Source organism: Hakea prostrata, chromosome 11, assembly GCF_041222555.1.
Source record: "Hakea prostrata isolate BN-2017 chromosome 11, UWA_Hpros_2, whole genome shotgun sequence".
NCBI lineage: Eukaryota > Viridiplantae > Streptophyta > Magnoliopsida > Proteales > Proteaceae > Hakea > Hakea prostrata.
In genome coordinates this window covers 16,118,803-16,140,805 of record NC_142610.1, presented here as the reverse complement: position 1 = coordinate 16,140,805, position 22,003 = coordinate 16,118,803, and the positions used below count along the sequence as shown (strand labels likewise).

The 22,003-nt window shown below is 37.1% G+C and overlaps 3 protein-coding genes across 4 annotated transcripts; all 3 read right to left on the bottom strand.

Annotated features, from left to right (window-relative positions):
• Positions 1-487: 487 nt before the first annotated feature.
• On the bottom strand, positions 488-8,033 carry LOC149000421 (uncharacterized). Its single transcript, XM_089140062.1, has 9 exons — positions 7,780-8,033; positions 6,631-6,676; positions 5,900-6,168; positions 5,732-5,806; positions 5,331-5,389; positions 5,092-5,227; positions 3,491-3,590; positions 3,307-3,373; positions 488-1,890 (listed from the first exon to the last, which is right to left on the bottom strand). The coding sequence occupies exons 3-9, from the start codon at positions 6,150-6,152 to the stop codon at positions 1,759-1,761; spliced, it is 822 nt and encodes a 273-aa protein (XP_088996188.1). The 5' UTR covers positions 6,153-6,168; positions 6,631-6,676; positions 7,780-8,033; the 3' UTR covers positions 488-1,758.
• A 2,468-nt stretch (positions 8,034-10,501) lies between these two features.
• LOC149000420 (NDR1/HIN1-like protein 6) lies at positions 10,502-11,564 on the bottom strand. Its single transcript, XM_089140901.1, has one exon. The coding sequence runs from the start codon at positions 11,471-11,473 to the stop codon at positions 10,688-10,690; it is 786 nt and encodes a 261-aa protein (XP_088997027.1). The 5' UTR covers positions 11,474-11,564; the 3' UTR covers positions 10,502-10,687.
• Positions 11,565-11,959: 395 nt separating this feature from the next.
• LOC149000419 (S-adenosyl-L-methionine-dependent methyltransferases superfamily protein) lies at positions 11,960-15,483 on the bottom strand. Of its 2 annotated transcripts, none has more exons than XM_089140900.1 (5): positions 15,160-15,483; positions 14,616-14,701; positions 14,261-14,445; positions 13,239-13,352; positions 11,960-13,129 (listed from the first exon to the last, which is right to left on the bottom strand). In XM_089140900.1, the coding sequence occupies exons 1-5, from the start codon at positions 15,397-15,399 to the stop codon at positions 12,969-12,971; spliced, it is 786 nt and encodes a 261-aa protein (XP_088997026.1). In that variant the 5' UTR covers positions 15,400-15,483; the 3' UTR covers positions 11,960-12,968. The 2 variants fall into 2 exon arrangements, with proteins under 2 accessions (XP_088997026.1, XP_088997025.1); XM_089140899.1 differs by having other exon boundaries at positions 11,964-13,129; positions 14,616-14,758.
• Between the last annotated feature and the right edge of the window lie 6,520 nt (positions 15,484-22,003).

Genomic DNA, 22,003 nt, shown 5'->3' with positions numbered 1-22,003 from the left:
ACTTTTCCCTTGTCTGATAATGAACAAGGTCTCCTCGGTCTTTTTTATTTGGATTCCACTCTGGAATCGTCCTATGAATTTGCGCGCCAATTCGTCAAAATCCACGATCTTTCCCGACGGGAGATTTGAGAACCATTTCTGTGCTGCTCCAGTCAAGGACGAACCGAAGACCCTGCACAGGATTTCATCAGAATTACCTACAACTGCCATAGTTTGCTGATAATAACTGATGTGGGCAGTGGGATCTCCCGAACCAATCGAACGTGGAAAAAGTCGGCAAACGGAAATTATGAGGAAACTGATATCCGGCAAATGGAGTTTTTCGAATAATCGAATATATATCATCGGTTATCCTCCCTCTCGCCAATTGTCCGAGCTTTTGATTGATATTGGCCAATTCTTGACCAATATGTGCTTGACCGATCTCCTACAAAGATCTCCAGTTCTCCTAGGTTCTCTTTCTCGCAATCGGTCGCCTTCCCGGAAATTTTGACCGATATTCTGCTCATCGATCAGTCTTTGATCCCGTTGTGATGCGCGCCTTCCTGCATCATGATGATCGGGTGCATGTGGTATCACCAATTGTCTAGTCAGCACACGGAGTGCTTGACTTATCTCTAACATCTGGAGTTTCAGTTGATCCAGTTGATACTGGAGTGGATCTAGAGGATTATTCCCTCCTTGACCACCATCTACTTCAAGGGGTCGACTTCCCTCTGGAATATCCGGATTGTTCACTCCGGGAATTTGGACGCCAACATCTCGCTGGGCCGCAGCAGCCGCTGCTGCTGCTGATCTAGTCACCATAGCTTTCTGAAACGTTTCCCACAGACGGCGCCAAATGATGCGTCCAAAATCTGCTCAGCCCTTAGATCTCCTGAGAATGACCTGCAAAAACAAACGTCAGATGTGGCCCGACCGTTGGGATCGGGAGTCCACCTCCGAAGGCTAAGTCAGTTGATGAACTTAATCACAAACGGCTCTATTGGGTCACAGAGCTAAGGAATGAATAACTAGAATACGATTCAGATTGTATGTATCTATGTGTGTTCGTCCCTCCTCTACCTTGTGGGTAGGTGATGTCTTATATAGAATGTACCTTCAAATCTCCTTCGTTGGATGTATTTGAGCCTTCTTCGGATAGTCGTTGGATCTTAACAGATAGATCCGTTGAGTGATAGATCTTTACTAGGTTGGACTAGTAGATGACTCCTTTGATAATACGATCGTTATATGGTAGTTATCCATATAATAGTGATGAGTGACAGCCGCCAAATACTGCTAGCCGTCTTTAGGTTGATTAGCCTATTCCGATCGTATCGGATTGGGGCGTGCTTGTGACTAAGTTAGTTTTCTTCCTCAACAATTTATCTCCTGGACCCGGCTTGCTCGGAAGCAAGTCGATTCCTTTTGTCCCGACCGGAGTCGAGGATCGAACCAAGATTGAACCAAGTTCGGTCATATTTTCTCCATATCAGTATCAAACCAAGGAGGTCCATCCGTTCAACCCCTGGGAAGTGCATCTGAAGGTTTTTTTCTCTCAACATTTCTTCTTCTTAGATGTCATCTGATCTTGGCTTCAGGGAAGGAACCATGTGATCTTGGCAAGGTGAGGGAGTGTTGATGTATACATTTAAGCTGCCCTTCCCTAAAAGTTTGAGCTTCTAGATGCCTAACAATACCAATTCCAAATTAACATTCAACAATAAGGATATAAATTCCCTAAGGACATAATGCTATTGTCAATTGCCAATTTAGTCAAGCATCAAGATATGGATATTGAGTTGATACCTCATCCCAGTACTTCACCATCTCACATGCAAGTCTCCGTTTTACAGCTAGTGTGGCCTTGGTACTATGAATTGCCATCCCAAGTTGAATATCAACACTCTGTGACAGATAAGGCAAACATTGAATAAAAAGCAGGTGAGATAGAACTCAAGTTCTCAAAGAAAAATCAACAATTTTTTTTTTTTTTTTTACAAAAGAAAGAAAGCTTCATTTATAGCTCATCCAAAAATCATCCGGAGAACTCATATCAGTGTTCCTACTTAGCATAGTAACTATCAAACGAACCTTTGGAATTTTTATTTATCACAACGAAACAATCCTCTTTATGTCATCAAAACTTATCAGTTGAAAACGAAAAAGAAAGACAGGTGCATGGTCAATGGGAAAATGAACAGGCTGGTTTTAACAGACTAACAATATTAATATTTTGAGCAAGACGAGAGATAAGGTCTGAGATGAGGGCCGGAAGGTCTGCTGCCCCTCATTGCCACTCAGACAGACAAGAAGGTAGATCTGGAGGAAGGAAGGGAGCATTCATAGCATTACAGAGAGATTGGGGAGGGAAGGAGGGGAAGCTGAGGAAGTAGGGAGAGGAGGGATTGGTTGCTACTACAGCTGGGAAAAGGGAAGGGGTTGTATGGAATCAGATGCTTCACTTGATTTATCTGGAGAGGGGATGTGACTGGAACACATCCAACCTGTCAGTTTGGAGGGGATAACAGGTGCCCGATGCCATGCTGCTGCTGCTGCTGTCAAAGATGAGGAGAAGTGGAGGATGGCATTGGCGGGGCCATTTCATTTGCCCATTTCAAAAAGGAAATGCTGCTGAGACGATGGTAATTTTCAGGCCATATGAATGTGTTCTTATTACAAAGTGGGTTCTTTATCTTCAAAATTGTGAAATCCCCTTTAGGTGGGGATTTTTATGAAACCTTTCTTGGGCTGATCATCTTCTTACTTGTCTCATTGAATATTTTTGCTTTCCCAAATTGTGAGTTGACATTCTGATATTAACAGTTTGCACATATCTTTTTTAGCTAAATAAAGTTTGTCTTAGAATATGGAAATAGGAAAATAAAATATGACCATTTTCAGGGATCCGTAGTGATGGGTATCTTTATCAAAATATTAAGTTTTGACGAATAACTTTCAAAATGCAGCAGAAGGCTACAACAGAGTAGTAAAACAATAGAGCCTTGCAGGGAATGAAAGGAAGGGGTAAGAGCAAGGAGGAGTTGCAGGCATTAGTTGAAGAAGAAGAACTTGAGAGGATATCAGTAAGTGTTTTCACTTTAGTCTTAACCATTCTAGATAAGGGTATAATGGTCTCTTCGTTTTAGTACTAACAGTTCTAACAGAAATGGGACTGCAGTCTTTTTAAATACAAATTTGGGTGTCCGTGAATAAAGCATGCTGTTTTGGGGTGTCTCTGTCATTTTCTCTAAATAAATAAACACATCTGAGACAAGATGGTATAGAATCAAATATTACATAACCAAAAGTAAGAGCTCCCACCTGGCCTAAGGCTTGCAAGCAAAGCGCTCTGAGCACACCTTCTGCTAGGTCCAGTGTAAGACTATCCCTATAGTTACCAGAAAAACATAGTCAGGCAAAAATTTGTTAATCAAGCATTTAATCAACTAGGAAACATAATACAGCTTCTGATGATGACACCAAAAATACCAAAATATGCATATACCTGGATTCAGAGGGCAGTTGAGGAATAACATATCGAACTGCACAGTCCAAATATCCTGCTGCCTTCAACAAAAGATCAATAGAAGTACGTCTACTCCCCACTACAAAAGAAAATTCATGTGTACTTGGATCAATTGACCTAAGGAAGAACATCATGTAGACAAAGACAGTGAATTGTATTGGGTAGCTACTCTCTCTCTCTCCCTAAGACAAATTTAAGGAATATATACTAAAATTAGTAAAACTCAAAGTAGACTGATGATGAAAATTGATAAATCCAAGGATCAACCAGTCAATGACAAACTAACTTAGTACAGTGAAACAATGGTGATGACAATAAAGCTTACATCTATGGCATAATAAAATTTGAACTAACTGGATTCACTAAAAATACATTATCTATTTCAGATTTTTTTTCAGGTAACTCCATGTCTAGGCTTGATGAGTTAAGCTAGGCTAAAGTAACAAACACTGGCAAACCTAAGCAAAACCAGAATCACGGTGAACCTTATGGCTGTGAACTAGGGCAAGGGCCGAAACTGAAGAGGATTAGAATTAATTATACATAAATCTGATGAGGCATAAACTAGTAATACACAGTAGAGGTCTTAAAGGAATGTATAAGGTTAAAATATCAAAGAAAGCTGATGGTTAGATTAGGAGAAACAAGCAAGAACAGAAATATGAAACCAAGGAGAGAGAATTTGAAACTTGAAGAAATAATTAGAACTCACAAAGGCTACTTGGATAATACCAAACTGGGATTGAATATAGAGAGGAAGGAATAGAATAACAGAATAAAATCTGGAAACATCCAGCCACTGGTCAGGGAGATATGCATGTCTGAAGTTCTGTTAACAGAATCGACAGAATAGAAAGTTGCATGGAGGTACACTTGATGAGATCCTGCAGAATATTAGAAGAGAAGCAAGAACAACATTAGGACTAACGACTAAGAATAGGACACAAAATAGATGTTAGAAATCACCAAAATTGGCCACACTTTGTTGTAGACAGCTGATGGAATTCTCCAGGACAGAAAAGAAAGAAGAAGATGAGAAGATAAATCTGTGGGATATGACAAGGGTTACAGCACCACTTGGAGAGCAGCTAAATCACCATTATGTAGACATAAAAAATCGTAACCTCCCAAGGACATCCTCAAACCTGAGGAAACCCAAAAAATGCAAAAAATATCCATTTCCAACTTTTAATGGTCAAAAAGTATGTGTTGTTGACCCACAGAACTTGAAAAAAGCTTCACTTGTTTAGCAGAAGTAGCAATTACATAACTTCATCCATCTATCAGGTGGTAAGTATCTATATAATACCAACTGTACTGCGGAGGAGGATAGTAACTTCTGATTCACGTCCAGTATTATATATAGCTAGGGCATTTTACTACTTTATAACTTAAATAGCAGCAGTTTAGTCAGATTCTACTAGTTCAACTAAAATGATACACCGAGTCCTTGTTTCATCCATGATGAAGGTGTAATTAAATCCAGTAAACAAATTTGTGTGGCATGTCCTTTCATCCCAATGCAACATGCATAACAAAAGATAAACAGAAGACAGCCTAGCGGGAAAGTAAATACCCACCTTCTAATAGTTTTGGCTGATAGCCGTCAGCAGATGTTTTTGGAAGCAGCAAAAAATTGGCTTGCAATAAGGATAGCATAGCCATCAAATGTAAAACTGATAATACTTCATACCAAGCATTTGAGTTGGCTGTTTCCTGCCGAAAAAAAGAAGTACATGTAACAGCAGTCCTCATCTGATTGGGAAAAACAAATTTCAGAAAAAGGGCCCTGAATTATGGGTTGATATACTGATCCCACCTGTGCCTCATCTTCCTGGTTAATCCAAACAAACTGTACCTTGTGCTGAAACTGGCATCCTGAAACAACAGAATGAAGAAAACATCAGGACCAACCGACCAAATCAAAGTACATAATATCAAAGTCTACAAATTAAACTTCTGATTGCCATAAACCCATAAAAAGATCTAGCACATCTATGTTCATATCAGAATGGCTGAAAGAATAGGAACCAGTAATTTTCGTTCTTAATGGAGACAATTATCAAAAGTCATTTTCAGGTTTCCTATTCTCCAGTCAATCCTTCTTCAAAGAAATAATTCCTTTCCTATGCATTTAAGGTTGTAAGTTCCTATTGTTGAGAGAGCACATAGTACAATAATGGTTCATTAACATGGCCTAGTATTTAAGTTGTAGGTTACCATCTTTAACTAGCCCTAACAACAGTGGCAGATAATCCTCAAGAGCCTGTTGAAGATCAGCCAATGTCGAACCTCCTGCAGACAATTACACATGATATACATAAGTAAATTTTACACACTAACTTGCATCACCTCAGGCATTCACTATATCCGGTGATCACATCTAACCATGTTGTGTAGCTGTTTTCCTTCTAGATTTTGTTGGCACTGTTGCCACTCGGCCAGCCATGACCACTACTCGAGTTCTAAGAGAAGATAGACGCTCCACCATACTCTTAGACAAGTCGCCAGTAAGTGACAGAGAAAAATCCACAGATTTTGGAATGCGGAGTCCAGGCACAAACACAACCAACTCCCCCACATTTCTTGGCCTTCTTGTGTATGCACCGGAATCTTTTGGCATCGATAGCACGCATCCCATATCCAAGGATTTTATTCTGCCAAAGCAAAACAAAAATGATTTCTAGAAAAAGTTGCAAGATTATAAAAAAAATAGTAATAAAAAGAAGAGCAGTAGGACCAAAAATTAATCACAAATTAACTTTTCTGACACATTTAGATGACTTGGAACAGTCCTAATGGACAGAAACCTGGATTTCCAAACTCTGATATTCAAAGACATTGCTAATAATCAGGGGAAAAAGTTAAGAGTAGAGAACCATAAGGTTAATAAGATTAATTAGGACAACCAACCCGAATTAACATTCTCAAGAGGTATGTTTCAAAGGCAACTGCTACAACTCTCTATAATACAATGACAAGTCAGCCTCATCCCAACTAAATTGCTAGAAGTCTCTCTAAATTTTTTTTTTTTTACCCCTTCTAATCCCTTTATTTTAACACATTTCTGCCAACAGAACCGGATGAGGAACAAATATTTAAGAGAAACATGTCCTCACCTTGTCCCTTCTCAAAAGATATACCGAGCTGTCAAACTCTTAATCTCTGCACATAAACTTCACAAGTCAGAACAATGACAAGAAAAACTGAAAGAGGATCAAATCATATACATCATGTGACAAAAGAATCTTCTCAACTTCCTCACAATCTGATTTTGCATCCCCAAAAGAATGAATTGTTGCTTTCAGTGAATCAACTACATTAGGCTCAATTACAAGTTACAAATATCCCATGGGTCTAAAAACATAAAATGACAATTTGAAGGAGGGGGTGTATGGTAAACTAAGTTGTAATCATAAAGAACAAACCCGAAAAGTGGTTTAAACGAAAGTTACATCCTACTAAAGCAAATGCATTTTCACTCTTACTATAAAAGAATGCCATTCCTAGCGTGCAGGCCTTCCTGCAGCATTAAGGTTGCTCCATGGGTTCAGCTATGGATACAGCATTTACGAAAGCAGGGGTAAAGCTGGATGCATTATGATCCTACTAGGGACCCTCACAGTGGAACAAGCCTCGTGCACTAGGCATGCCATAAAAGAATACCATTCGAAATAAAGATTGATTTCACATATCTCCAAGAAGAATGTGAGTATAGGATCCCAAAACAAACCACCAAAAAAGAAGATTAAAGCAACATGAGTAAAATAAGTGCAAGCGGTTTTAAACCACACAGAATTTTTCTCTCATCCAATTAGTGAAAATCAGTAAACCTCAATACCTGAAGCAAGAACTTACAGAATGCTAACAGCAAAATCAACTAATGTTTCACAGATCAGCTCAACATGAGAAAGAAAAAGAACTTCTTTTTTTTTGGGGGGGGGGGGGGGAGGAGAGAGAAGAAGGCAGAGAAAATTGAGAACTTTCGACTTCCATTACATAAATTGACTCCAAAAAGAAAATTCATTGTAGTAAAACTGTAAAAGCAATAGATTTGACAAATATACATAGTTCAGATTACGAAGGAAAAAAAAATTACGTTCTTGTTCAATTTCCCAGTTGTATACTAAAATTCAGAACAGAACAATAACCCAATAAATCAAATTCCTCCACTAAAACATGCTATGTTGTACCTTTTCCAAGACTCTAGAACTAGAAGTTTTCATGACAAACTGAACACTCACTGTAAAGTGTAAACCTTAGCTTACAATGTAGATTTCAGAGCATTCTCAAGCACCAATGGATTCCTTCAAGAAAGACGAACTTCAAAGCCCTTTAAGCTCTCACTGAAATGTAAGGAGTTTCTATGTCCAGAAAGAAGATTTGCTGAGAAATTCCAATTCACAAATGGGGAGGTAGAGAAAGAGAGAGCTAGTTTAAAGAGACCATGTAGCAGTACTTTCAACGTGAACACCAACAGACAATGGCGCCCAAAAACGAGCTATTTAAAGAGGCTATTTTACACATTCGTCTTTCTCTCTCTTCTTTTTTTTTTTTTTTTTTGGTACTTTCTCTCCTAAGGAATTTGAACTTTGATGCTCCCCTACACCTGGACAAGAAAATAAAAGGTGTTGGATTCAGATATTTTATCTCCACTGAGTCCGGATCAGCGACTCTTGTGCTCACCTGACACTTTCTGACCACGAAGATCAGTGGGGCCCACGGTAAAAAACACTTTTTGTAAGAATTTTTTTTTCTAATGAAACCCATTGATTTTTGTGGTCAGGAAGCCAAGGGAAGCACAGGAAAAGATCCAGATTCATCTCCACTACCCCCATGCCCTTAAAATTTCCTCTCACAGCTTACGTGACATGGATCACTTGGTCCACTTATATTAAGTACACTGTGAGAGGAAAATTCTGGGAGCACAGTGGAGGAAGATCTGGACGCCTGAGGCACTTAAGCTTATGAAGTTTGTTTAACATGGAGGTGAAAATAGTCTCTTCAGATCTCTTAAAAATGGTTGATGAAATATCTTAGATTTAGATTTCTAGTTTAGGAATGATCAGGATCGTTTATGGTTGTTCCAAAAATTATTAAAGCGAGTGGGGTTCGACCGGGACTAAACCAGACGAGGCGAAGACGAACTCACCGTCCTTGAATCGATAGCCGTCAACGTGTCAAAGCAACACACGTGGCTGTCAAATCCAGGTTCATGTCATGTCCTCGTTATTGGACTTTTTGATCAACTATGATGTTGACACGTACGAAATTGACTCATCAGTCTTGAATCAAGATCTCCCCGTGACCGTTGCAGCAACACACGTGGTCTGAATGCTGATGTCATCATTACATCGTGGCATTGATGGCAAAGGCCAAGAAGTGCTCTTTACGGTGACATACAGCCGCTACGTGTTGCTTAACGGTTGGCTGTTAAATCAGAGCCTAGTTCCAAGTTTCAACCTTATGAAAAAATGACACGTAGTCATTACTGGTCTATTAGAACTTTAGGAAGGCCACAACGTTATTGGTCGGTTGTTGAAAAATATCGTGCGTGGAGCGGTGAAATGTGTAGAGATCGGAAAGAACACTAATGGCGAAAGCCCTCTGCTGGCCGACACTGACACTGAGAGACGAAAGCTAGGAGAGCAAATGGGATTAGATACCCCAGTAGTCCTAGCCGTAAACGATTGATACTAGGCGTTGTGCGTATCGACCCGATGCAGTGCTGTAGCTAGTGATTGTGCAAAGAGGTTATGGGTTGGACCCTTATCAATGAGAGTATTACACTTTAGTGCCCTAAATTATAGATTGCATAATTACAAAATTACAAATCGCACACTCTTAACATTCAATCAAAAAATATGTTATCTCATAAGTGAAATGTTCATATTACACTCATTAAAGTCAAATGACATAACTACATCATTTAAGCCCTCCCGTACCCAACCCTTAGGTGTCATCTTCAACATACACTTCATACACCTAAGGTGTAGTGATTTCCGACGAAGGTGGGCAATTTCCAATGAAGTGTAGGTTGAAGATGACACCTAAGGGTTGAGTATGGGAGGGTTTAAATGGGATAGTTATGTTGTTGACTTTAATGAGGGTAATATGGATATTTTACTCATGAGTTAATAGAATCTTGAATAGAATGTTAAGATCGTGCGACTTGTAATTTTGGGAGTGGCAATATGTAATTTATGGCACTAAAGTGTGGTACATAGAGTTTAAGCTCCACTAAAATGTGCATCCTATGAAAAATTGTATAAAAAGTCGTCTATTCCAGGAAAAAAAATAAAATCACCACCTCTCATACTTAATCACTTAGAACATGAATCGGGGGATTTACGGAAAAAAGACAACTAATTTTCTCACATATGTTGTAGATGTATCAACATGAGAATTCTACTTCCCTCATACTTCTTCACTACATATTTTTGAGAGAGATCCACCACTTGACATTGACACTAACAAGTGAACTAGAGGTGGCTCCCTTCTAAGTATGTGATAGAGAAGCGTAAGGGGAGTATAGTCCTCTACCCTCAATGTCAACTCCTAATAAGTATAGAGGGTGTTTATAGGCTTAAGAGCACAAAATAAGAGAAGGCTACAATGATAAAGAAAGGTAGTTGGATTTAAGCATTGTCTTATTGTTTTGGGATTATGTCAAGTTTAGGGCCAAAGTGAATATTAAATGCTTAATCCTAGATGGTCAAAGTCAGGGTTAGGGATGAGCCAGGTTAATTAGGGTTAGGGTTTTAGAAAACTTGGTCCAACCTAGCCCTATCGTAGTCATAGTAGGTAGTACATAATCGATTCGGTTTCCGAAAGAGATTGTACCGGCATTGAACCGGTGTACAAATAGAGGCTTTTCATAATTAGAAAACAAAGATCTTGGTGTTAAGATTTCTTTTAGCCTAAATATCAGCAAATGATTTATTTAAAGTGTATATCAAAAAATGAAGTAGAAATATATTATTCACTAAAAAGATACAAATGAAGTAGAAAGATACCTAATTCCTACATTGGGAAAATATGAGTCCCTCTAATATGAAAGGCCACAAAGTGACAACATAAGATGGAAAAAAAATAACAATAATAATAAACTAAAAATTAACAATAAGAGAAAAGAATTATCTTAAGCTTATTTCAACCCAAAAAAGGAGAAATAATCTAAAGCTTAAGCTTCAATTTACAGTCACTAGTTTTAATGCTAATCAAATTATTCTGACTCAAGCTATCCACCACCAAATTGCACCTGACATTGGGCTTCACCTTTATAAGTTTCAGTCTTCCAAGCTTCAAACTCACTGGTACTTTAGCATTAAGAATCAATGGAATATTTCCTGTCTGTTGTTGTTGAGATAATGCTTGAAGAACAACATTTCCATTGGGAATCTGACCTGTTAATTGAACATCAAGAACAGTTGTGTTCTGGTGACCCTGATAGAATTTTGGTAAAGACCCTTCACATAACTTAGTGTTTGTATACCAAGCACTAATGTTGCTTCCATCTTCATAGTAAATTCCTATTTTCTTGTTTGGGTTTGTTGCTGTAAGCCTGACTACAAATGCAGCAGAAAGGGTCATGTCTGCGTTGATCATGAACTGATTGATCCTCAGACGATCTATGGAGTATGAAGGGACCTTTGGTTGAAAGACAAGATAAAGAACACCAACTATAGCTGCAATGATAAGCACTAGAAGTAAGAGAAGGCCAAATGTACAGCACAAGCACCTGCAACAACTGCAACTTCTCTTTCTTGGTGGGTTTGAGTGCACCACCGGAAATGTCCGCCGGAGCAATGGTGGAGTAGGAGGAGGACGAGGAGGAAGGGGAGGAGGGTGTTGCTCTACTGGGTCACCTTTCTCTGATCTTGTTGAACCCTCTGGAACTAATGGCACAGTGGGTGGTGGCACTTCTGGATCCACTGGGTGTATTTTCTGATGTTCAGCCATTGCTAGCTTGAGATCTCTTCTGAAACAAACAGTGATGGCTTCTGAATCCACTGGGTTTTGTGTTCTCTTGAGAAGATTGTATGGTTTCTTGTTACTTCCATTTAAGGGTTTTGTGTTTTCTTGTTTGACTTGGTGTCTCTTCAGGAAGTGATGCAGCGTTGGGAGTAGGTGTAACCTTCCACACCTACTCTGAAGCTGAAGTGTATGGGTGGTTTAGCTAAGAATTATTCTGTCTTTTTCTTCTTGGGTGCAATGGAAACGTTTGCAACAAAATACCAAGAGATCCAATCTTTATCCACTTCACGCGTCATTGGCTGGTAAGAAACCATTTCATTTCACATTGTGGTTTTGAATCTTAGGTGACCATTGTTCAAGGACCAGAGATACCTGCACCGCCCTTGTGTAGAAAATGGGTTCTGTTGAGGGCAGAGGAATAACACTCCATTGATGCTCTACCATCATATAGTCAAGGAAAACCCAATTTTTGTAAGTGTTCAGAGATGGACATAGCTCTTAAACTGAGAGGCCAATGCAAGCCTAAGACAGACGCCAACAGCGTTACAAAAAGTCACCTATCGTTTCACGGCAATAATCTCAAATCTCACAATGACTCCATAAGAAAACATAGCATATAAAAAGTTTAACCAGATAAATGGGTTGACCCATCAGGTAAGGTCATACTTCAATTACAGCCCTAAAAAATCGTGTCATTCGGAATACCCACCAACATAAGTCGATACAGGTCAATCTTCAATGTTTGATATAAGAATTCACCAGATTAACTCATATAAGGAAACCATAAATGTTAAACCTAATAATATCTTTGACATCTAACCCCATTGTTTGGGAAAGAGAGAGAGGACATGCTACTAGTAACCTCACTCTTTTTCCTCCAAATAGTAACCTCACATAATTATAGATTTGATGGATGTTCATAACATGTTCACTGAATAAAAAGTTCAAGTAATGGACAATCAGGAAAAGAAAGGCCATCCTTCATTACAAAAGACCCCTCATCTCAAGTCTTGATGCTTTTTAGTTGAACCTGTATTTCCAGTAAAATTCAAAATGAAATATGAATTTATATCTGCAATATTGATTCATGCATCATTCCATTTGAAATGCTACTAAATAAGAGAGGCAACTGTTACATAGAGACATTAGTTCCTCCATCAGGAAGAAAGAAGAAGAAACTGAAGAACAAAAGTAGAATTACCTACCCCTTCTGTCAAGTCTCATTACTTAAATAAGGAGACAAACACATTCCCTAGTCCAAAGATTGGATGATTTGAAGGGTTATGGTTGTGAAGTTGAGGAATGATACACCTCTCCATCAACCACCAGAAATGTCAGCAAGAGAGAGAGAGAGAGAGGGAAACAAGCTCCCTTGTAGACAAACCAGTGGAACACCAGTCTCTCTTAATGTGTAAGGGAAGAAGAGGTGTTGGTTCCTTATCATCTTACTCCATGCACCGCCATCCAGACAAAGTAGAACTCAAGGAGTACCTAATTCCCAACCCTCATCTCGCTTTTTCCTCTCCAAGACAAGCACTGCCACTCTACTGCTGTGATAATCTGGATGCCACTGTTTCTGATCCACTCGCCCAACAACAAATTCCTCCATTGCAGCATCCAAAAAATATTGAAGAACAACATCTGCCAGAGATAATTCATTTAAAAGAAGAAAAAAAAAATCCCCACCTGTGGGAGGAAAAGAATAAAAATGCTCTCAAGACCTTAAAAAACAGAGAAAATTCTAACAGACCATTTCGTAGTTCACCAGCCAATATGATTGTTGTCTGAGTTCCACATAATTTCTTTAGTGTTGCCAACAGATCTGTTACTGCCCCTTCACTGTAGATCACATCAGATCCGAGTACTGAAACATAGAATAATACTAACAGAATTATACTCCAACAGCAATCATATTCAATTTAAACCTGGAGCAGAAAGCAAGAATCTCAAATCATTTGAACTTTCAAATAAGCTTTCCTAAACTTTGAAAATTTTCTCTTCCTAACTGCATAGTCAAGTTTAACAATCTCAATGGTTTTGAAGTTGAGTAATAATGAAGATGCTCACCGTACTCCCAATGCAACAAACATCATAGTGGCGAGATCACCCCCAGCCCTTTTTTTCTTTTTTCTTGGTCCAGCAAGGGGATCAACCAATCCAGGAACTAACCTAATTTGGAAGTCTCATTTTATCACATTCTTTTCAATTACCAGATAAGGCACCGCACTGCAGTCGTGAACTGTAGTGACAGGAAAATTTTGAAGTAGGATGTAACAATTTGTAGGTTCCTATAGTGAGAACCTAGCTAATTCCAATTAATTCCTCTGGCTTTGAGCATCCCTAATTCATGTTTTAAATCTTTGTAGAACTGCTACCATGAAACTAAAATTTCCTTTTGAATAAAAAGAATGATAATGGCTTTTTTTAGGGCAAAATCAATGTTCTAAAAACTATTGCATTAAAAATAAGAAATATCAGAAAACAGAAAAACCTAAAAGAATTGATATTGAAATTTCCTATTTTCCCCGTTAGAGTTTTCAAATAATCATAACTCTTCAGGATTTCAATAGTTATAATGTCATAGTATCTTCAACACAATTTGACTCAAAAAGCATTACATGAAATCTCAGTCCTATTGCAGCCACCAAGAACAAACAGAATATGTTATTGTAACTATCCAACATTTGATATCAAAATCACTACCTTTTGTGAAAATCTGATACAAGAATAATTAATATATACAGTTTGCAATGTACACAGGAGAAGTATTACCATAATCAGGAAGAGGATCAGTTAAATCTGAGTCAAGATCATCGCCCCATATGAGCTCCCTCACAGTTGCAGAACCCCGCACATCACTTTCAATCACACTAGTTTCAACATTCTTCTTAAGCAATCTCAATCTATCTGGAAGATCGGTAAGAATAACTTCAGCACCAATAAGAGCTGCAATACAGCTGAAAACAGAGAAGAACCATTAGTATTTAAAACTAGACAAGAAGACATCGGTTAAGCAGATAGAAAGAGAAATTAGAAAATTAATATCCTTCTTGAACAGATGAATAATCTGATACAGATTTCTCATTATTATTAGACATTAAAAGTTGAAGAAATTAGATTATAATACCCTACTAGTCCACAGCCGGCACCCAATTCAATAACCTTCTTGCCTTGAAGAACAAGCTTCCCTGAGTCCACAGCTTGCTCCAAGAACTTCCCTAAAACAATGCCACTGTCCCACATCACTGCTCCAGTTACCCCTGGTGTGCTCTACAAGTTCATAACCATTAAAAAGAAGAGAAACTTAAGAAATTTCAAAATTTGTAAATAGATTCAATGAAGACTTTATTACATCAATCACATACAGGTAAAATATCCCCCAAAAATACCACCAACAACAGCAACACTAGAGACACACAGAACTACCCATTAAAAGACTATTATCATCTTCATCAGAGTTAAGCTAATTATCTGGATTTGGTCCAATGAATCCATCTGGTATTATTGGGTTTTTACAATGGTTAACGAGTATATAACCTCCTTCAATAGTAATCATTTTCAGGTTCCTAAACTCAGAAAGCTGTCAGGGTTACATCACAGGAAAGTAGTAGAGCCAAGGTAGCAAAAATATTGAAAAAAAAAGGGCTAAAGTTTTCGATTTCAAAGCATACCATGGACGAAGGCGACTGAGAAATAGTGAGACGATGCCCACAAGCCTCCAATTCTAGCTTAAGAGAAGATTGGCATACAAAGGCATTTTGCTTAGATAGGGTTGGTTGTTGAATCGCCCACAACACAAAGATCTCCTGTGACGAGTCCTGAACGAGTCGAACTGGGTCTCCATAGGAACCTATCTTGACTAGAGTCTCAACTTCTTCTTCTCCATCGGAGACCACCATCACTGAATCCATTATGCTGCGAACTTCTCAGTCCAGGGTCTCAACCAGGTGCCGTAACACCGATTTGGCTTCGGAACCGTTATGTTATCGGGCCATCTGATGACGAGTCGGGAATGGACTTGATAACGGTTCTTGGTTTTTCCCTAAAAAGTGACGGTGAAAACTGAAACTTGAAAGTGTAAAATAATCACCAACCGGGTCTAACCACGGTCGGTTCAATGACTTGGGTCAAGACCGGTTCAAGAGATGAACCCAAAGGTATCATAAGCGTGAAGGAGAAAAACCCAAAGGTATCATAAACCCTAAACTGAAAGGTATCATAACCCGTCTGTCGTCATACATGGAAACTACAACTGATTCGTATGAAGGGAGAAAAACCCTATATATACAACTGATTCGTATGGCTACGAAGAAACACTAGAAATGAATCCAACAATGAATCCTATATATACTAATGTATCTAAATCGTTTACTTTCTTTATCGTCTTTCAATTAAGCTCTACAACTTGCCACCTCTCGACTGCTAAATTAGCTCACATCTGAAATTGTTTTACAGGAATCCGAAGATTGATCAATTTTTAGACACATCAACACTCAAATTCCCAAATTTTGCCATTGATTCCAAGTAAAATGTATGTACAATTTGTCCCACATCGAGAATTAGAAATAGAAAATCCCACCGTTTAGGCTCTTTTTTGTATCAATTCTCATTTTCTATTATACCTATTTAAAATAATAAGTACAATAATTCATTATTGGTCAAAAATGAAAAATGGTTTGGTGAATTTTCTCAAAAATAAATTATGGAATGAAAAATAAGTTTGGTGTCAAAATAAAAAATTGTTAGTAAATAAGAGTGACCAAGTGATAAAAGAGGGAAAAAGTATGGATTTATATAAAAAAAATGTGTATTGACTATTTTACCCTCATCTTAACCATAAAATTTTAAGTAAACTTGTGCATAAATAAAGATAATAAAATTATCCCCATAATTCATAATAGATAAAAAATTCATTATGAATTTAAAAATTTTTCTATTACTTTAAATAAAAATAAAACCAAACAACTTAAAATGATAATTGATACAAAAAAAAACGCCATGACATATAATGTCACGCATTTGAAAGCCATGAGGCGTAATCACGAGAGGGAGAGTATCGGTGGGATGATCAAATGGAAATAGCTTATGCTTGAGTCAAATATGACAGTAATAGTAAAAACTCACTCGTCGGAGTCTATCTCCATTTTAATAATTTTAAATATAGTAAAACTCGTTCACCTCCTTAGTAATTTTAAATATGTAGTAAAAACTAGCTACTCTAAGTCATTTTCCTCCTTTTGCTCCATCCCGAGGTGTACATGTAGTAACAACTCACTTATACCTCGAGGTGCTTTATCACTAAATACTAAAACAAGTCATTATTCTCATTAGTAATTCTAAATTTGGTTTTCTCCAATGTTTCACATTAGTTTACCATTGCTTGTTTATAATGAAATGTAAGAAGTATTTGACTTCTTTATTTCCTTCATTCTTGAAATGTTGAATCTCTCCCAAGATTTCAAATTCCAAACAAAGCATCTTATCCTAGAGTTGTCTTCTTTCTTAACAAAGTAGTATGGTTTTTGAAGGTGATCAGCAAACTAGTTGGGTTTTTCTCAGCAAATAATGGATGGGTTTATACAGACAAGTGTTAGGTATGTTTAAAGGATCATGAGAATAATACCATAACATTAAACAAAATGCATTCAGAATGCATGGTTGAAAATAAAAATGTTTGATCACAGTTTCTATATTTCTCTAGACAAAACACAGAGCTTAACCATTTTATTATATGAGGGATTGAATAAAAAGAAGGGAAATTTTCAACGCCACCCCGTGAATTATCCAAATTTTCAAGCAAGCCCACTATAAGGTAAACGTATATCAAAGATACCCCCTATAGTATAGTTAAGTGCTAAAAGTAAGTCAAATATTTCAAGAGGACAATGATAACCTTGATGAAAACCCATGCTTGACTCATTTTTTCATCGACCATCAGTGACTACTTCTCTAATCATAAATCCCTAAAAAGTTTTGAAAGATACACATCATGAATAGCGTTTTTAAATTTAAGATGTACAGATAATATTGAAAATGGATAAATAAAAGCTAAATGAAACTAATGATGTTAATAATAATTCAACAATGACGTTAGGGCCTAATTGTGCTTGGATCATCGAAAAACAACGTTCATCAAAGAGTCTACAAGTAGTGTTCAATATTTCAAGCTCCTAGAACATGATGTAACATTTTAATCTTTTAGATGATTAGTGTCTTCACATATCATAGATACTCTTCCAAATATTTGAAAATAGAATAGAAAACAAATTTAGGTTTGTAGTCTAGTTTTTCTTCATCTTTATGGTGAATCTATTACAATGTTCAATTAGAGATATAGTCTTTGAAATGAACCATATAAATCTTGTCTAGTGCATATGTTTCTTTCAATTTTATTTCTCTCCAGTACCCATGTGAATGGCAAATCTAAGCTTGCTTCTTGTCACCCAATCTCTTTCACTTTTTTATTTGATCTATTATTTCTCTTATCTTGGCCCCTTATATGTATAATTATTGTGTAAAAATTTTTAGTGCAAATTTTGAATCATAACACATGATATTTTTGAGATAGAGATTCATTATTATAACAACTCCACCTTTGTAATCATGGCTATGGGATCTTAAAAATATCATTGTATCACATATCGAAAGCCGTACAGGAAATACCCATGCGACAGAAAAGAGAATTTCCTAGTATGAAGTCTAAATCACCTCCCTGTCATTGAGTCCATTATGCTGCAAACATCTCAGTCCAAGGTCTCAACTAGGCGTCGTAACACCGATTTGGCTTCAGGAGCGTCATGTTATCGGGCCATCTGATGACGAGTCGGGCATGGACTTGATAAGTTCTGGTTTTTCACTAAAAGTGACAGTGATAAGTGTAAAATAATCGCCAATCGGGTCTAACCACTGGCAACTTCATCCAGAGTTGAATCTAAAGGTATCGTAAGCGTGAAGGAACCTGAATGTTATGGAAAGAGATGTGTTCCCGTCTATTGTCATCCATGGAATTGTAACTTACGTATGGAAAGGAGAGAAACCCTACAATCAGATGGCTACGAAGAAAGACCAGGAATGAATCTAAAAGAGGTGAATCCTTTATAGAGGAATGTATAACACAAATCAGAGGTATCTAAATCATTTACCTCCATTATCGTCTTTTACTTAGGCTCTACAACTAGCCACCTCCCAATTGCTAAATCGGCCCACATCTGAAGTTGTTTTACAGAGATCCGAAGATTGATCAATTTTTGAACGCATCACCAATCAAATTCATTATTTTCCATTTTTTTAGGGAATGCATTGCCACTGAATCTCCATATTATTACAATAAGTTTCCAACTTTGAGTGTAAAGGTTGTCAAGTAATCCTCCACCTTTCAGGCAATTCGTTGTTAAGAATTAGTAATATTGAATTTTCAATTCAGATCTAAAATGCTTAATTATGAATGTAAAATTTGCTTCTGTATTTTTTTTTGGGTTAGCTTATGAACTCATGATCAAAGTGGTATACTTATGAAGTCTTTTGCTACTTGTCAAGTCAGCATGTAATTTTTTCTTCCTCAGATATGCAGTATATATGGTTCCAAGTAAAATGTCCATACAGTTTGTCACACATAAAAAATTATAAATAGAAAAATCCACCATTTAAGGCTCTTTTTGGTATCAATTATCATTCTCAATTATGAGGTTTTTCATTCTTTTAAGTTGTTTGACATCTATTATCAGTTTTATTTTTATTTAAAAGTAATAAAAAAACTTTCAAAATTCATAATGAACTTTTTGTCGAGAATTTCATTCTCTTCATTTATACACAAGTTAACTTAAAATTTTATGGTTAAGATGACGGTAAAATAGTCAATACACATTTTTTTAATAAGAGCCATACTTTTCCTCTCTTTTATCACTTGTTCATTATTATTTTCTAACAACTTTTTATTTTGACTCTAAACTTATTTTTCATTCCATAATTTATTTTCGACAAAATTCACCAAACCATTTTTCATTCTTGACCAATAATGAATTCTTGTACATATTTCTTTTAAATTGTCATAATAGAGAATGAAAATTGATACAAAAAAGAGCGTAAGTTAAGTCATGAATACAATGTTATGCCTTTGAAAACCGTGAGGGCTTAACCAGAGCGTATCGGTGAGAGGATCAAATGGAATTAGATCATGCTGAGTCAAATATGACAGTGCCAAAACTCGCTCCTCCCCCGAGGCGCTTTGTCACTAAATACTAAAGCAAGTCATTCTCATTAACTTGCTCCTCCCCCAAGGTGCTTTGTCACTAAATACTAAAGCAAGTCATTCTGATGTTTCACATGTAGTAAAAACATTTCCTCCACCTTGGAGTCATCGTTTCTCCCCCGAAACACTTTGTCACAAAATACTAGAACAAGTCATCATCCTCATTAGTAATTCTAAAATTGATTTTCTCCGATGTTTCACATGTAGTTTACCAATGCTTGTTTTATAATGAAATGTAAGAAGTATATGACTTCTTCTTTATTTCCTTCATGCTTGAAATGCTGAATCTCTTCCAAGATTTCAAATTCCAAACAAAGCATCTTATCCTAGAGTTGTCTTCTTGAGTTTTATCTTCTTAACTAAGTAATATGGTTTTTTGAAGGTGATGAACAAACTAGTTGGGTTTTTCTCAGCAAATAATAGATGGGTTTATACAGAGAAGTATTAGGTATGTTTAAAGCATTATGCATGATACCATACCATTGAACAAATCAACAAAATGCATAAAGAATGCATGGTATAAAATTGTAATGGTTGAAAATAAAAATGTTTGATCACAGTTTCTATACTTCTCTTGACAAAATACAGAGTTTAACCATTTTACTGTACGAGAAATTGAGTAAAAAGAAGGGAAATTTTCAACGCCACCCCCTAAATTATTCAATTTTTTAAGCAAGGCCACTATAAGATAAATGTTGCATTCATTATTTCCCTTATTGCAGAATAATTATTTCTGATACTCGACAATAAGGGAAATAATGAATTATGTTCTAAAAGAAAAAGCATTACATGAAATCTCAGTCCTATTGCAGCCACCAAGAGCAAACAGAATATGTTATTGTAACTGATAAGGGAGAAATAAACTAGCTCGAACCAGTTCGGATAAACCCAGGTCGGACCAGGTCGGTTAAACCCAGGTCGAACCAGTTCGGATACACCCAGTTTGAACAGACCAAGTCAAGGTTAGTTATACAAGCGTAAAGGCAGGATAACAAAGTGAATCCTAGTAGATTGATAACCGAAGACAAAGTATTCGGCTGGGACTCTAACTCATATTTGAGTAGGACTCAATTACTAAAGTTCGTATTGCAGTCCAAGTAATGTTTTAGTTTGAGACGAACTCATACGTGAAAAACCTATAAAAAGGTAAGGGACCACAAGAGAGAGGTGCGCTGAATAGAACTATCACTATGTATCATTATTGTTCATTACTTTCTTGTCTTCCTTAGTCGGATTCCTAACTAGATCGTCGGAGGTGAAAACTCGACCTCCACGGTCGAGCTCATTCTTGCAGGTTCATCCGGTTGAAGGGACGAACAGGATTGTGCAGCAACAGTAACCATCCAACATTTGATATCAAAATCACTACCCTTTGTGAAAATCTGATACAAGAATAATTAATATATACAGTTTCCAATATAAGTAGGAAGAGGATCAGTTAAATCTGAGTCAAGATCATCACCCCATATGAGCTCCCTCACAGTTGCAGAACCCCGCACATCACTTTCAATCACACTAGTTTCAACATTCTTCTTAAGCAATCTCAATCGATCTGGAAGATCAATAAGAATAACTTCAGCACCAAGAAGACCTGCAATACAGCTAAAAACAGAGAAGAACCATTAGTTTTTAAAACTAGACAAGAAGACATCGGTTAAGCAGATAGACCCACATCGATTTTTTAATTGAAAATGTTTCACTATTTAATGGAACACAATATATTATATACTAAGCCTAGAAAACCGTGCGGCTTGCATGCTAAAGCAGACAGTATCAGGCTATTTGGAGAAAAATGAAATTGGCATAAGCTTCGTCAATACAACAACGTCAGAAATGTTTTTAATAAAAACTCTACTCCAAACTGAGGTCCTCTTTCGCTACCGTAGATAAGATAAAGTGAGATGCTCTGATTCAATTTTCTTTGAAAGCGCTGAGAAGAGTTCGAATGAATGTTGTTGTGTAATCTTAATAGGAAATCTGAATAACTGCTATGGCTATTTCTTTTTCAGCTCCATCGAGTCTCACTTCGCAGCTTCTTCATCCACAACATTGTCATCATCAAATTCCACTTGGACTGCTAATCATCTTATGGTTGACTTGCACTTCCCTCACCGCCGGAGCCAACGTTCGTTTACGGTTCTTGCCGCTAGGGGTAAGTTTGAGCGGAAGAAACCCCACATCAACATTGGCACCATAGGGCGAATCGCTAACATTGCGTACCTTGGAAAAAATATTAATATCAGAAATTGAATCGTATATATCATAAA

Bases quoted from the DNA above. Each gene is read 5' to 3' on its own strand.
- LOC149000421 (XM_089140062.1), bottom strand. From the start codon at position 6,152: ATGGGATGCGTGCTATCGATGCCAAAAGATTCCGGTGCATACACAAGA. The intron at 5,807-5,899 runs GTTAGATGTGAT...AATTGTCTGCAG, and splicing joins GAAAACAGCTACACAACATG to GAGGTTCGACATTGGCTGAT. The intron at 5,390-5,731 runs GTAACCTACAAC...CTGTTGTTTCAG, and splicing joins GTTAGGGCTAGTTAAAGATG to GATGCCAGTTTCAGCACAAG.
- LOC149000420 (XM_089140901.1), bottom strand. From the start codon at position 11,473: ATGGCTGAACATCAGAAAATACACCCAGTGGATCCAGAAGTGCCACCA.
- LOC149000419 (XM_089140899.1), bottom strand. From the start codon at position 15,399: ATGGATTCAGTGATGGTGGTCTCCGATGGAGAAGAAGAAGTTGAGACT. The intron at 14,759-15,159 runs GTATGCTTTGAA...ATGAACTTGTAG, and splicing joins CTCAGTCGCCTTCGTCCATG to AGCACACCAGGGGTAACTGG. The intron at 14,446-14,615 runs GTATTATAATCT...CTCTGTTTTCAG, and splicing joins GCCGGCTGTGGACTAGTAGG to CTGTATTGCAGCTCTTATTG.